At 52.4% G+C, this 15,171-nt stretch overlaps 2 protein-coding genes across 2 annotated transcripts; both read left to right on the top strand.

The window, feature by feature from the left end:
* The first annotated feature begins 5,383 nt into the window (after nucleotides 1–5,383).
* BLOC1S1 (biogenesis of lysosomal organelles complex 1 subunit 1) lies at nucleotides 5,384–9,032 on the top strand. The gene is made up of 4 exons (XM_068971795.1): nucleotides 5,384–5,522; nucleotides 6,248–6,320; nucleotides 8,409–8,541; nucleotides 8,848–9,032. The coding sequence occupies exons 1-4, from the start codon at nucleotides 5,462–5,464 to the stop codon at nucleotides 8,956–8,958; spliced, it is 378 nt and encodes a 125-aa protein (XP_068827896.1). The 5' UTR covers nucleotides 5,384–5,461; the 3' UTR covers nucleotides 8,959–9,032.
* A 642-nt stretch (nucleotides 9,033–9,674) lies between these two features.
* Nucleotides 9,675–13,499, top strand: RDH5 (retinol dehydrogenase 5). The gene is made up of 5 exons (XM_068971911.1): nucleotides 9,675–9,868; nucleotides 10,350–10,772; nucleotides 10,939–11,197; nucleotides 12,806–12,969; nucleotides 13,233–13,499. Exons 2-5 carry the CDS (start codon nucleotides 10,463–10,465, stop codon nucleotides 13,454–13,456), a joined length of 957 nt encoding a protein of 318 aa, XP_068828012.1. The 5' UTR covers nucleotides 9,675–9,868; nucleotides 10,350–10,462; the 3' UTR covers nucleotides 13,457–13,499.
* Nucleotides 13,500–15,171: the final 1,672 nt, after the last annotated feature.

Here is a 15,171-nt window from a genome sequence, read left to right as displayed (position 1 = left end):
TGCCTCTGCCTCTCCCTTCCCCCCAGGCTGAGACAAAGGCAAAGGGGCAGGACATTTTCCAGCTCTGCTATTTATAACTCCAACCCAGAAATGGGGCCAAGAAGAGAGATAGGAAATAATTTGGCACAACTGAAACGTCACTTGCTCCCACCTCCCCTTCCTAGGTCTCTCTTACTGGGTGTTGGTGTTGGGTATATCCATGTGCCCATCTTTCCCTCTCTCTCTCTGTCTGGTTTTGTCTCATCCGAAACCCTATCTTTACCCTTCTTGTCTCTGTCCATTGGAATCCTACTAGATTGTTTCTCAGTGTCTCTAATGTTTCCTCTGCCCCCTCAAACACCGTCATATTCGTAAGATTCTCTCTTCTCCCTCTTTGTCTTAAAAGCTCCAATACATGTTCTCCCTAATTCCTCTTCCTAAGTGTCCATTTTCTCTCTTTCTTCTTTTTCCAGGATTATACTTTTAAACAATTGATTTTTAACAGGCTCTCACTCTGCTGCCCAGTGGGACAATCCTTGCCCTGGGTGAGTAACTATACATTTGAGAGTCTGTGCCTCCATCTTGGCAACACTACACTTGTATCCATCCCCTCCAGGGGAGTAGCATACCTCTAAACAGGTGCTCTCCAGGTAACACAGCAGAGTGGCCCTGAGATCCTACTCTTATCATCCCCCAGACATGCCCTCTGCATCCCTTTTCTATCTCAGAGCCCTGACATTGGAGAAGAGCTGATATGAGCATGCAAAAGAGTAAAATCAGATGGAACCCAGACTCCTGACACTTGGCCTAAATATCATCCAACTGGGGTCAAAATGCCTTTAGAGGGGTGGGGGTGGGGGGAAGGAGAGGGTGGGATATATTGAGAGAGTAACATGGAAACTTATATTACCATATGCAAAATAGATAGCCAATGGGAGTTTGCTGTATAACTCAGGGAACTCAAACCAGGGTTCTGTAATAACAGAAAGGGGTGAAATGGGGAAGGAGGTGGGAGGGAGGTTCAGAGGAAAGGGATAAAGGTATACCTATGGCTGATTCATGTTGATGTTTGGCAGAAACCAACACAATTCTGTAAAGTATTTATCCTTCAATTAAAAAATAAATTGATTAAAAATAAATAGAAGTTTTTTTTAAATGCCTTTAGAGCCCCAAATGCCTCCCTCTCTCCACCTGCAGCTCCTGCCTCCCTCCATCTCTACTCTGCTGATTCTTGCTAAATCTGAGGTTGAGATCAGATGCCAAGAATCTGCTTCTGACCTCCTCTGCCCAAATATTTGAGAAGTCACCTCACCCGCCACAGGAGGAAGGAGAAGGAAAGAAAAGAGAGAGAGAGGCCACCCAAAATTAGCCTGACTATAAATAGTGGGGCAAGGGAGGGCGGGGAACACGCAAGAGTCCCAGACCAGCCTAGTAAATTTAGACGTGTAGATTTTCCCTAAAGGAGAAATGAGGCCAGATTTGGAGTGGAGAGCAGCATTGCAGATTGAGGAGGGAATGAAGAAGCCGGAGGAATCCAGAGGACAGAAGAAGCTTAATATTCAAATAAATAATCTGCCAGCGAACCTTTCTTTTGAATTCGGAGTTCAGGAATTCATTAAATTAAAACTAATGCTGATGTTGTATGATTCCATTCACATGACATTCTCAAAATGGAAAACTATGGAGATGAAGAACAAACTAGTGATTGTCAGGGGACAGGGATGGGGAAGTGGAGGTGTGAATATAAAAGGGTAGTACAGAAAGTTCCTTCATGGTGATGGAGAGTTCTGTAACTTAATTTTGGTGGTGGCTACGGAATCCATCTGTGGGATAAAATTACATTGAATTATAAATAAAAGCATGTTAAAAAAAAAACTGGGGAAAATCGAATAGGCTTATAGCCTAGTTAACTGTATAATATCTATGTCAGAGTCCTGGTTTGGATATTGTGCGACAGTTATATGAGGTGTCACCTCTGATGGAAGCTGGGTGAAGAATACACAGGATTTCACATACTACTTTTTGCAGTTTCCTCTGAGTCTACAACGATTTCAAAATAATATCAAAACATTTTTAAAACTTTATAAATGTCCAGATCCAGCAAAGACTCTTGCCATTTTCTGCCAGCCCCTCCCCCCTCTAAGAACCCCTTGCCCTCCATCTGGGCTCCCTATTTTTCAGCTCCCCCAGACCACACACTGCCCAGCTGCCATCTCTAGGTGAGCAGCAGACACTTCCAGAACACACACTGCGGGGTTAACATCTCCCTCCACCTCATCTGGCAACAGAGCCTTGGAGCAGATGTCCCAGGGTCAGCCTCTTCCTCCACAGCATAGACAACATGAGGACTTTCTCACCCCACCCACCTCTCCAGCACTGGAATCCTTCTGCGGGCCTCTGAATGTCTCCTGTAGCCAAAGTCTGAACTATGGGCGTGGCTGGGAGAGAAAGGCTATACATGTGATTGAGGGCAGTCAGTGGGGAAATGACTTGACCGCTCTGGTCTTTGAAGATCCCAAGGAAACCCCTTGTGTCCTGGGGAGAAGGACTGGGAGATCCCTTCCCACGGTGAGCCATTTAGACTGGGCCCCTTTTCTCTGAGCACTGGCCTCAGGCCAACATTTGGAACTCAGCCACACCACCAACGGTCCCCTCTTGAAGCCCAGCCAGATTTCCCAGTATGAGAAGCCTTCTCCACTCACACCATGTCCTGCCTCAGTCCTCACCCAATCCCTAACTACTCAGCAGCTTCCGGCCCTAAGGCTTGGCCCAGCCAGTCAGCCTGAAGCTTGCTAATTAAAGCAAGCTCTGAAAGAGAGGCCTGAGAAGAACCGAGAAATGAGTGGACAAAAGGAATATGGGGGCACATTCACTGATTCTAAGAGGAAAAATAATCTGGGTGGGAAAGTGTAAGCAGAGGTAGGTCAGAAAGAGATTTCAGATTTCAAGGGTCATTTTCCTACTATGCATGCTGCCTGTGTCCATCTCTACCAAGGGCAGGTGGAGCTGAGCCTCAACAACAGTAGAGACTGACATTAGACAGTGAGCCACAGGGGCCCAGATAAAGAGTAGGTGGAGGAAGACCCTGGAGAGATCAGCTGGAGTCCCCAGATACAGGTACCCATGTCCTCTGCTCAGCTCTAGGGCAAAGGAACAGTCAGTGTGTGGGAAAGGAGGGTGGGGCTGATGTCTGCAGAGCCCTGGCAGTCTCTATACCGATTATGAAAATGTCAGGTGGTTGTGCCAAGGGGGTGAGGGTAACACAGGATGGGCCTGGCACTCACCATGAGTCATCCTAATCTTAAATTACAGACTCACCACTGAAACCCCCAACACCAACCCCCCTCATTAGCCCCTGCCCTCTGTTTCACAGGTCCACTTGTCACCATTCTCTGCCACCCCTTCCAACCTCTGCTCTTCTCTCCCAGCTTGGGGAGTGAGGCACCAGGCATCTTCCAGTCTGCCTCCAATTTGCTTGCTCACTGCAGTTGGAAGCAAAAGCCAGAAGGGGGGAGGACTGGCAAGGCTGCCCTGCAGTGCTCTCATTCTTCCCGCTTCTATTGATCAGCTCCTCTCTGGAGTGGAGCCTCTTCCCAAACATTCCTCCCCTGCTGGTATTCCCTTCAACTGATGCTCCACAGGCATACAGAGGCATAGTGACAAGAGACAGGGAGCTGTCCCCCAAAGTGCTCTGGGCCTCCCCCTGCTGGGGTCTTTCCCATGGTTTCTGCAGTATAGTACAGTGGTTACACTCAAGCTCTGGCATCAGATAACCCGGCTCTGTATCCTAGCTCAACCACTTATGTGCTCTATCACTGCACTGCTCTATACCACAGATTCTTCATCTGCACATTGTTATACTTCACACGACTATTCTCAGAATTAAATGAAATAATACATGTAGTGATTCACACATGGTATTAAGTACTCAGGAGATGTTGTTAAAGAAGTATCAATATAATAAGCACAGACAAACACAATATCCAACACTTTTTTTTTAATACTTATTTATTTGCCTGCATCAGGTCTTAGTTGTGGCATGCGGGATCTAGTTCCCCAACCAGGGACTGAACCCAGGGCCCCCTTTATTGGGAGTACGGAGTCTTAGCCACTGGACCACCAGGGAAGTCCCAGTACCCAACACTTTTTATTCAGAGTTTTTATTTTGACACTTAATGTTCTGCTTTCTGCTGCCAGTTAACCACTTCACTCACTAATCCTTTGACAGCTGGGCAGCTCCCTGGGATTTAAGATGCTGTTCCGCAAAGAGTTGAATGAACCGATCAGTAATCTTCAACTCTGACTCAGAAATTCAAGAATGTTCTATTCTAATCAGTCAGCATCCATTTCTCCTCCCCCTGCAAGTACATATAATGAAGTCAATTTTCAACCATGTAACTGAAGTGAGAGAACACCAAAGTTTTGAAAACAGCTTTAGATATGGTTTAGTGCAGTGGTTCTCAACCTTGGGGGCACATTACATTCACCTGAACAACTTTCTAAAAAATACTTGTACCAGGCCTCCACCCTCAGAGATTGGTCACGGACCAAGGCATATTTTTTAAAACCTCCCCAACTGAGTCATGTTTGGCTACGCTGAGAACCGCTGATTTAATCCAATCTTCTAATTTTACTAAGGAGAAAACCAACACCCAGTGTGGATACGCAACTTGCCCAAAGCCACCCAGCATGTCGGTGTACGGGGCACCAAGAGAGAATGTTGTAAGAGCGAGCACGTGTTGGTGATGTTTATAATTTTTTCTCGTTGGGGTTAATCCCAGAAACACTTCTTTAGTTCAGAGAGGTGTTATATAATTTACCTTCTACTTTGGCAGCAGCACTTGTTGTGCTGGTAAGACTGAAATAAATGGGCTCGCATTCCCTGACCACAAAAGGACAGAGATGGAATGGCACATTCACCACACATAGCCAGCCAAATTAGCAAAGCTCCCTAGGAGGCCGCTGGAAATGCCTAAAACGCTGAGGGACTCTGGCGGGGTGGCGAGAAGAGACAGGGCTTGAAGAGGACAGCATTCCCCCTCTAGAGGGAGGAGCTGAGGATTCACTGAAAACCGGCCAGAGCTGCCAGGAGGAAAAGGCCAGGGAAGGAAAAGAATTTCAATTAGTCCTGGGAACCTCTGCTCCCCCAACAACCGAATCATGATAGACAGCCTGGCAACAACAACCTTTTCAAAGGAGATTGAAAACTGTTCTGCAATCAGAGTACTAAAGAAAAAGTCTCCCCACACTTCCCAAAGTGAGTTCCCAATAAAGACAAGAGCTCACCTGCCCCTACTATCATCTCCCTTCCCAGCCAAGATCCTCTCTACCTTATCACCCCAGGTCTCAAGAGGAGGGCGGTTCCGGGCCTCACGTGACATTGCGGCCACGTGACCCCGGCCCCGCGGGAGCCGAGCGGCGAGTTCCAGTTCCGCGAGTCGGAGGGGGGCTGGGCACGCCCTGCCCCGAGCCCGCCGCGACCATGCTGTCCCGCTTGCTGAAAGAACACCAGGCCAAGCAGAATGAACGCAAAGAGCTGCAGGGTAAGCCGAGTATCCAGCCCGCCGTTTTCTCTCCCTCCGCGGCCTAGCCTCAGCCCGGAGCCTGGATCTCAAGTAACGGCCCAGATCCGGGGAAGGGAGCGGGCTTGGAGGAGAGGAAATTACAGGAGCTTTGGTTGGGGGGGAGTTCCGTTCCCCTGCCAATGGCTCTGGTCCCTTTAGCAGCAGTAGCGTCCCCCTAGGCAACGTCCCCCTCGCTGTGGCCGCAGTATCCTAGCCCCGCCCCCTGTTCACGGAACGCTGTGCCGATTGGTCTAGGGGGCCGCTCGTCCTGGAAGTGGGAAGGAAACCTCCTGAAGAGAGGAGGGTGTTGAGGACCCGACAGGACTGGGATTCTTGGAGGCCTGAAACTGCCGAAATGGGGATGGGGCCCCTGTGTCCTGAATCCATGCTGGGAACCCCAGAGTTACCAACCTTTAGGCCAAACCAGTGGGGAAAATGTGCCTGAGAGTCTGGAGTCCTGGTCGCTGCCAAGGACTCGTTAGCGTCCCTGGGCGAATCGCTTCCCTTCTCAGGCTACCAGTTTCCTCACCTCGAAAATGAAAGGGCTTGCTTATGTTTTGCAAGGCCCTGTCAGCTCTGGCACTCTGGAATGACTTGAGGTGTTCCCATAGCTAGCAGAATAGTAATGAATGGGTGGGAAACCTTAAGCATCACTCCTCAAGAAAACAAGTCTCCTGTCTAATCCCTTTTCCCCTTCCACCCAGAGAAGAGAAGGCGAGAGGCCATCACTGCAGCGACCTGCCTGACAGAAGCTTTGGTCGATCACCTCAATGTGGGGTATGAACCTCTTCCCATCAACAGGAACACCCCTCCACCCAAGTTTAGGCCCTGGCCTAGCCTTCAGTCTGCTCCTGAGGGGATGAGCTGTTCCTCTCATTCCCCTACCCTCCCCCACCCAGCTTAACTTTTATGGAGAAAGTCTTGAGTCAGCTCTGACCCCTAACATTGGGCAGGGGGGAGCAGCTGTGGTCGGTGGAGAAGCAGCCAGATTTCCCCTTCCCAACAATAACCTCCCTGGTGCTCACGACTTGATGCCATCTGGCCTCATCCCTTCACCCCTCCAAGTCCAGCTGTCACTTCCAGCGGGAGGGAGAGCACCATCCTTCCCCACAGCTTCCCACCCTCTCCTTCTGCACCTCCCACCCTCTGGCAAGTCTGGAGAGCAACTGGCAGGAAAGAGATGACACAGCTGGTAAGGGTGAGGGCAGAACCTATGCCAGGAGCCACCACAGAGCCAGGCTGACACTCCCCCATCCTTCCAGGTCTCCAGAGACCACCCCTTGCTCCCATCCTAAGTAAGGATGCCAGTAATGACCAGATACATGGGAAGGAGTAGAGAACATTGCCTCTTGACCCCAAGTGACCCAGAAAAGTGCAGAGATGATGATTTGATAGCCAGGCCATCTGTTGGGAGAAAGGAGGCAGGGTGATAGCTTCTACCCAGGGCAAGTGGAATAGCTTGGTTGTGAATTCAGAGGCTGAGTCACCCAAGTGAGCCAGGCAGGGACTGTCATCTTCATTGCTCATCTCAGGAAGATTAGGGGAAGAGAAGGCTGTGGTTGGGACCTCTGATCCCCCCTCCAGTTCTCCCCCTCCACTCAGTGTGAATGAGAGAAAGCAGGAGGTCAGTGGGAAAAATGGGGATTTCAGGAGCTCCCAGGGGAAACTTGAAGCATTGGGAGCCCCCTGCGATTCCTGTTTCAGCTCCTATAACACCCCGCACTGTGACCCAGCTGTCTCCCAAAGAGAAGGGACAGGGTCGACGCCTTCCCTCCCTCCCACATTTGCGCCTCCTGGGCTCTGCTGTGAGGTTGGCCTAGGCTTCTCCCACTTCTCTTTGCTTGGGGCCACCCTATGTCCAGCTTAGAGGGCAGCTAAGCCAAAGCCAGATTAGAAAGCCTTTTGTGTTGCTGCCCACAGCTCCTCTCATTCCCGGGAAAGGAAAACAAAGGCTCAGTCTATCTCAGCCCCTGTCAGGTGTCCTTCCCACTCTCTGGAACAACCACCCCCCCCCCACCAACCCCCTTGCTCCCCTCCAGCCCCCACAGATTCCAGTGGGTGGGGGCACCGGATGTGGAGTCTACCAGCTGACCTAGAGCTTTGGGGTGGAGGATGAAAGATTCCTCAACCAATTAGGGAGAACAATTGCTGCACAATTATTGCGGGGGTGGGGGTGAGGAGGCAGAGGACTGGGGATACCAACCCCTTGGCAGTAATGGAACTGCAGCGAACCGTGATTGAGGAGAAAAGAAAGACTATTGCCTAGAGCAGAAGGAAGAGAGAGTGCGTGTGTGTTCGTTCATCTGTGTGGGCGAAAGGATGACTGGGAGAGAGACAGAGCCAGGAAGCAGCCCTTGGGATGTCTTCTCTTGACCCTGAGTTCCTGGGGAGGGGGTTGCTCTCCCATCCCACCCCGGATTCAGGGAGGGGCCCAATTTCCCTTCCCAACTTCTTGCACCGATCCCTGCCCTCCCAATCATTGCCAGATGTGTCCCTGCTGCTGGATTTTCCCAGCCTCCCCACAGCCCCTTTTCCCTCCCAGCTTCTTCCCCAGTGGTACCCCATCCACCCCCACCAACCAAGTGCACCCTCCCTTCTCTCCCCCAGCTTTGGGAGCTCCTTTCGGGGCAGGAAATGGTCTGTATCTAGTTAACTCTCCTGGGAATCCTGGGAGTGGAAGGAAGGGACCGGGCTCACTTGCGTGCACTCGTAGTCACTTGCCTTACATCCAGGAATGGCCGAAATCCCAAGGTTTTCTCCAGCGTGACTCCTGAACAGCCTACTGCTGCAGCCCTGGGATGTTAGTTCTGGAGACCACTCCCCACCAGCTGGGTGAGATGGCCTCCCTCCTCCTCCAACCTCTAGTGTGGCCCAGGCCTACATGAACCAGAGGAAGCTTGACCATGAGGTGAAGACCCTGCAGGTCCAGGCAGCCCAGTTTGCCAAGCAGACAGGCCAGTGGATCGGGATGGTGGAGAACTTCAACCAGGCACTCAAGGTAAGCCACACTGCCGGCCTCACCAGCCTCATCCTATGACCCCATTGACTCATCCTATGAACCCCTCATCCTATGAACCCCTCAGGGGCTCCCCTCTGGGCTGGGGTTAAGAATGAAGTGGGGGCAGTCCCAGAAAGCCCAGAATTCTGTGGCCTCAGTGCCACGGAAGTTAGAGGAAGAGGTAAAAGCAGCTGGAGGGTCCAAGCAAAGCCCTTTCTAGGGGATGGATGGAATGTGCCCCCATCCAGCCCCTGGAGCCACACCCCACCCACCCTTACTCTTGGGCTCCCGCCCCCTCCCTTCCAGGAAATTGGGGATGTGGAGAACTGGGCTCGGAGCATCGAGCTGGACATGCGCACCATTGCCACTGCGCTGGAGTACGTCTACAAAGGGCAGCTGCAGTCGGCCCCCTCCTAGCCTGCCTGCTCTCCCTGCCCCTACTCCTCCCACCTGCCCCAGGTGGGCAGGAGGGAGGCTGACAGCCCATGAATAAAACACAAGCCTCCATTTCTCCGTGTTTGTCTCTAGGAACTACTAGCTTAGTGTAGGGGGGGGCAGGGATGGAAGATTCAAAGGCTCTTCCTCTTAAGAGACACTACCAAAATTTTGGGTGTCTTTTTTGGGTAGGGACTGGAACTAGCTTCCTGTTACAGTCTCAACTCTCTTCTCCTCCTCGGGCCTGGTACCTGTTGCAGGTACCTTCCGGATTAGCTGAAGGTGGGAGTTCACCACCCCTCCCCAGAGGAGGGCAGTGGGCCCCAACCCAGGACTTCCATTTCTGGCAGAGGAGAAACAAGACAGGGAGCAGGCCTGGTCCAGCTCTGGCTCTCTGCCTCTCCTCGTGCTCACGGCCTCTCCCAGCCTGGTGCTAAGCAGTGTCATGAGTCTGGACCGGGTGGGAGATTAACTCTTGGGTGTGGGAGCACTTCAGGGCAGGGAGGGGGAGGAATGATAGGTCCAAGGTTACTGACAGAGCGGGGCAGCTGCCATCCTGGACAGATACCCTCGTCTTAAGAATCCGTGACAGAGAGAGCCAGGAAGCCCCACTAGAAAAGACCAAGCAAAGGGGGGAGCCGGGCGCTCCTGGCCGGTGCCAAGCCCTGGCTTCAACCCGCAGGCCCAGCTTCCCTGGCTCCTCCTCCCCCACGCCCCCGCCAGCCCCACATGCACTTAATACTTCTGGCACCCAGTCCACCCGCCACGGACTTTGGCCTTAGCTGTAGCTAGTGTGGGAGCCTGGGAAGACCTGGACCACAAGTTTCTCAAGCAAAACAAAAGGAGCAGCTTCAGGTGCTGTAGTACCTGCCAACAGCTTTCCCCTGAGGAGGTAAGCAGGGTGCTGGGGGGAGGGGAGGGGCAGTGGCTCTGAGAAGACTAGTGATATTGATAACTTAAAGCCTAAAGCTTGGCCTGTGTCCCCTCACACTTTATCCCCTTTGATCCTCCACAGCTCCCTGGTGGGCATGCTGGGCGTTAGCCCTACTTGGTAGATGAGAAAACAAGTTCAGAGACACAAGGCAGTGCTCAGCCTCACACAATAAGTTTGGAGCCACCAGGACTAGAATGCAGGGGTCCCTTATGTGTTTCCAAAAACAGGGCTTAGCTGGTTTAGTGGGAGCTAAGAGGCGACAACAAACAAGATCCCTCTGCCCCCATGCAGCTGGTCTGCGCAGGACCCAGCTCATGACCTTTCAGTTAAGTTACCCACAGATACAGGGTCTGCCCAGATCTTCACTTTACTTAGATGAACCATAGTTTGTCTGCAGGTTATCTGCCAAGCAGGTAATTTGTCAATTTGCTCAAACCAGAGACTTCCAGCTAGGCAAGGATCTGAGGGGTGAGGGCTGGCGGGCCAGCGTCAGCTAGAAACGTTCCCCGGCCCAGCCTCGGCTGCCACCTGCAGGTCACCTGGGCTCCAGCCATGTGGCTGCCTCTGCTGCTGGGTGTCTTGCTCTGGGCAGCACTGTGGTTGCTCAGGGACCGGCAGTGCCTGCCGGCCAGCGATGCTTTTATCTTCATCACCGGCTGTGACTCGGGCTTTGGGCGGCTCCTTGCTCTGAGGCTGGACCAGAGAGGCTTCCGAGTCCTGGCCAGCTGCCTGACACCCTCGGGGGCGGAGGACCTCCAGCGGGTCGCCTCCTCCCGCCTCCACACCACCCTGCTGGATGTCACAGATCCCCAGAGCGTCCGGCAGGCAGCCAAGTGGGTGGAAACGCATGTTGGGAAAACAGGTGAGTGTGGCGGGGGCCACGAGGATAGGCATGTGAGGTGTACACACACAGGGGGCTGTGGGAAACCAGAGAGACTGTGGGGGGAGTAACAGGGCTCAGATCCCCCCGGGAAGGAGAGGGGCCATGGGAATGCCTCCCCTACCCCACACCTCTCATCCCTGCACAGGGCTGTTTGGTCTGGTGAATAATGCTGGTGTGGCTGGCATCATTGGGCCCACCCCATGGCAAACGCGGGAGGACTTCCAGCGGGTGCTGAATGTGAACACACTGGGTCCCATCGGGGTCACCCTCGCCCTGCTGCCCCTGCTGCTGCAGGCCCGGGGCCGAGTGATCAACATCACCAGTGTCCTTGGCCGCCTGGCAGCCAATGGAGGGGGCTACTGCGTCTCCAAGTTTGGCCTGGAGGCCTTCTCTGACAGCCTGAGGTGAGAGGGGCAGGGACTCCACTCCCAACTCAGGGGGAGCGTGCTCAACCAACAAATTAGCAGCTGCCCACCACATGGCATGGTGGAGTTTAGGGCTTAAGAGACAGTTTAGGGCTCGACTTCCAAGATTCCGATCCCAGCTTTCACTCGTGAGCTTGGTGAAATTAGTCAGTTACTGTTTTTTTCCGAGTTTGTTCCTCCTGTTAAATCACGATGAGGCCTCCCTCATGAGTGAGTAAAATGAGGGTATATGTGAGGCTCCAACAGAGCCTGGTACATAGAAAATGCCCCCAAAATGCCACTCTTAATGTTATTGTTACCAATGATAACTATTACTTAGCATGAGTACCTTTACATAACACTTTCTCATTCAATTCTCCCTAAAATCCTGTAAGGATAGGTGTTAACACCCTTAGGGGATGGGCTTCTCTGGTGGCTCACACAGTAAAGAATCTGCCTGCAATGCAGGAGATCCAGGTTCAATCCCTGGGTTCGGAAGACCCCCTGGAGAAGGGAATGTCTATCCACTCCAGTATTCCTGCCTGGAGAATTCCATGAACAGAGAAGCCTGGTGGGCCAGTCTGTGGGGTCGCAGAGTCAGATACGACTAAGGGACTCACGCACACCACACAAACATACCCACAGTCACCCAAGCCCACACACTGGGGGGGGCACTGGCACGCCTACCTGCAGAGGCTGGTCCTCATGTCCTCTGGCCCCTATTTAGACAGTAACGTTCAAAGTCCCATGAGAGCACAATGGAGACTCAACAACCGCAGGAACAGGGCCTGAATTTGGAACAGACCTCTGATTCCCTCACGCTGAGCCCGCTTCTCAAGGAAGCCTTCCTCTGTCACCATCACTCAGCAAATAGCATCAATATCCACTTTTGTCCCTATGCCTCAGTCATTTCATTTTCGTTTAATCACCATCATGGAAATATACTTTCAACTTGGACTTGGGTAGTCTGTTCTGGGTACTCCCACTTTCCCCCAGCAAACACCAGTCTAATTTTTCCCCAGCAGAGATCCAGCACTTTGGACCCCGTGTTTTGGAATCTAGGGAACATGATTCTTCTAGTTCAGGAGTTGGCAGATTGTGCTTCCAGGGCCAGATCTCTAGGCAGCTGCCTACAAGCTAATAATGGCGTTTGCATTTTTAAATAGTTACACTATAATCAGTTATATAAGTACCTACATAATATTTAGATCGGCAATACTGAAAATATTTACTCTCCGGCTCTTTAAGAAGTTTGCTGGTCCCTGCTCTAGGTGCTAGAAGAGCATACAAAAGGAAGAAAAACTCAAATAAACCTCCTTGGGACTTCCCTGGTGGTCCAGTGGTTAAGACTCTATGCTTTGACTGCAGGGCGCCCAGGTTTGAACCCTGGTCGGGGAACTAATATCCTGCATGACAGAACATGGCCAAAAAACAAACGCAAATGACGCTCCACCTTCCCTCTGACCCGCTTGCCCCTCATCCCATGGCAGTGGGGACGTCTCTTCCTGTCAGAAATCCTTTTCCCATCTCAGCATCCCTACAATGTCCCTGAAGGTCCTCTCCCTATACAGACAAGAACCCAGAAACCTCTCTCTGCCCTCACTCCAGGCGAGACGTGGCTCCTTTTGGGGTACGGGTCTCTATCGTGGAACCTGGCTTCTTCCGAACCCCTGTGACAAACCTGGAAACTCTGGAGGACACCCTGCAGGCCTGCTGGGCACGGCTGCCTCCAGCCACACAGGCCCTCTATGGGGAGGCCTTCCTCACCAAATGTGAGTAGCTGGGCCCGCGAAGGGGCGCGTGAAGGGAAACAAGGGTGCCGGAAGGCCAGGCCCGCATCAGCCTGCTGGGAGGAAACATGCAGGGCAGTCAGGGAGGGGATGAGGGAGAACGGGGTGCCATAGGAGAACACCCCAGCCATAGGCAACCTGCCCACACCCTAAACTGGGGAGGGGACTGAGAACCCCAGGCGACACGGCCTGGGGGGTTGGAGCAGGACAGGGGACACTGACCGCAACCGTCCACTGGGCTGCAGACCTGAGAGTGCAGCAACGCATCATGAACATGATCTGTGACCCGGACCTGGCCAAGGTGAGCAGGTGCCTGGAGCACGCCCTAACTGCCCGCCACCCCAGAACCCGCTACAGCCCAGGCTGGGATGCCAAGCTGCTCTGGTTGCCAGCCTCCTACTTGCCAGCCAGCGTGGTGGATGCTGTGCTCGCCTGGGTCCTTCCCAAGCCTGCGCAGACGGTCTACTAAATCCAGCCCTCCAGCAAAAGATGGTTGTTCAAGGCAAGGACTCTGATTTATTCTGTCCCCCCACCCTGGTACTGCCTGGTGCCTGGCATAAAACAGTCACTCAATAAATGTGTATTATTCAAAACAAAAAACACTGTGGGTGGGCAGAAATGAAGGTGCACAGTGGGAGTTCAGTTCAGTCCAGTCACTCAGTCATGTCTGACTCTCAGTGACCCCATGAATCACAGCACGCCAGGCCTCCCTGTCCATCACCAACTCCCAGAGTCCACCCAAACCCACGTCCATCGAGTCGGTGATGCCATCCAACCATCTCATCCTCTGTCATCCCCTTCTCCTCCTGCCCTCAAGCTTTCCCAGCATCAGGGTCTTTTCAAATGAGTCAGCTCTTCGCATCCGGTGGCCAAAGTATTGGAGTTTCAGCTTTAGCCTCAGTCCTTCCAGTGAACACCCAGGACTGATCTGCTTTAGGATGGACTGGTTGGATCTTCTTGCAGTCCAAGGGACTCTCAAGAGTCTTCTCCAACACCACAGTTCAAAAGCATCAATTCTTCAGCGCTCAGCTTTCTTTGTAGTCCAACTCTCACATCCATACATGACCACTGGAAAAACCATAGCCTTGACTAGATGGACCTTTGTTGGCAAAGTAATGTCTCTGTTTTTTAATATGCTGTCTAGTTTGGTCATAACTTTCCTTCCAAGGAGTAAATGTCTTTTAATTTCATGGCTGCACAGTGGGAGACTGACCCCATTTAACTCCTAACCTAGGCTGGGGCTTCCCTGGTGGCTCGGTGGTAAAGGATACACCTGCCAAAGCAGGAGAGGCAGGAGACATGGGTTCAACAACCACCACCACCTAACCTGACATCCTCCAGGGTCTCTGGCGTGTTTAGTACCTGCAAAACATCTAGTACCCACAAGGGGGCGCAAGGGGACAGTCTTGTGTGTTTGAAGCTGCACCTAGAGTCGTGGCCACCAGAGGGTACTGTTGGATGTCTCCTTTCTGTGTGAAATAAGGTTGAAGTCGAGTGTTACAAGAGTGGGAATAGTGTGGGAGAGGTGGTGAAGAGGAGTCAAAGCCAAGCTGGGTGGTTTCCATGGAAAAACAGGCACCCACCTCTTAAATTCTTCTATTATATAAAGTAAGTCAAGACGGACATAAACTGGCTGCACAGGTATAAAAGTGACTTGTCACCACCCTGAAAGAAGCTAGGCCCCCTTGAGGATTAGTGAAGCAGGGAGTACTTCCCTGGTGGCTCAGACAGTAAAGCGTCCGTCTGCAATGCGGGAGACCTGGGTTCGATCCCTGGGTCCGGAAGATCCGCTGGAGAAGGAAATGGCAATCCACTCCAGTACCACTGCCTGGAAAATTCCATGGACAGAGGAGCCTGGTAGGCTACAGACCATGGGGTTGCAACGAGTCAGACACGACTGAGCGACTTCACTTTCAGAGGTGGACAGAAGGCCGGGGAGAAGATGTCGAAAGTGGATATAGGCTGGCCTCCCAGGTAGCTGGCCTCTCCCAGGTAGGACCTTTGTAGGGAATCCCATTGACTTGGGAGACAGTTTCATGAACCCTTCAGCACTGAGCCTGGCAGCACAGGAAGGGCAGTGGGCCTCAACCTCCTCTGGATCCCCACATCCACTGCCAGACCAAAGAAAGCCTTGAGCAAAATCCTCCTTTCGCCCCACCCTTTCCCAGAGGTGCCTTTCCCAGA

Source organism: Capricornis sumatraensis, chromosome 4, assembly GCF_032405125.1.
Source record: "Capricornis sumatraensis isolate serow.1 chromosome 4, serow.2, whole genome shotgun sequence".
In the NCBI taxonomy this organism is placed as follows: Eukaryota; Metazoa; Chordata; class Mammalia; order Artiodactyla; family Bovidae; genus Capricornis; species Capricornis sumatraensis.
Note: the sequence above shows the minus strand (reverse complement) of the source record. Positions and strands in the feature narration are given on the sequence as shown.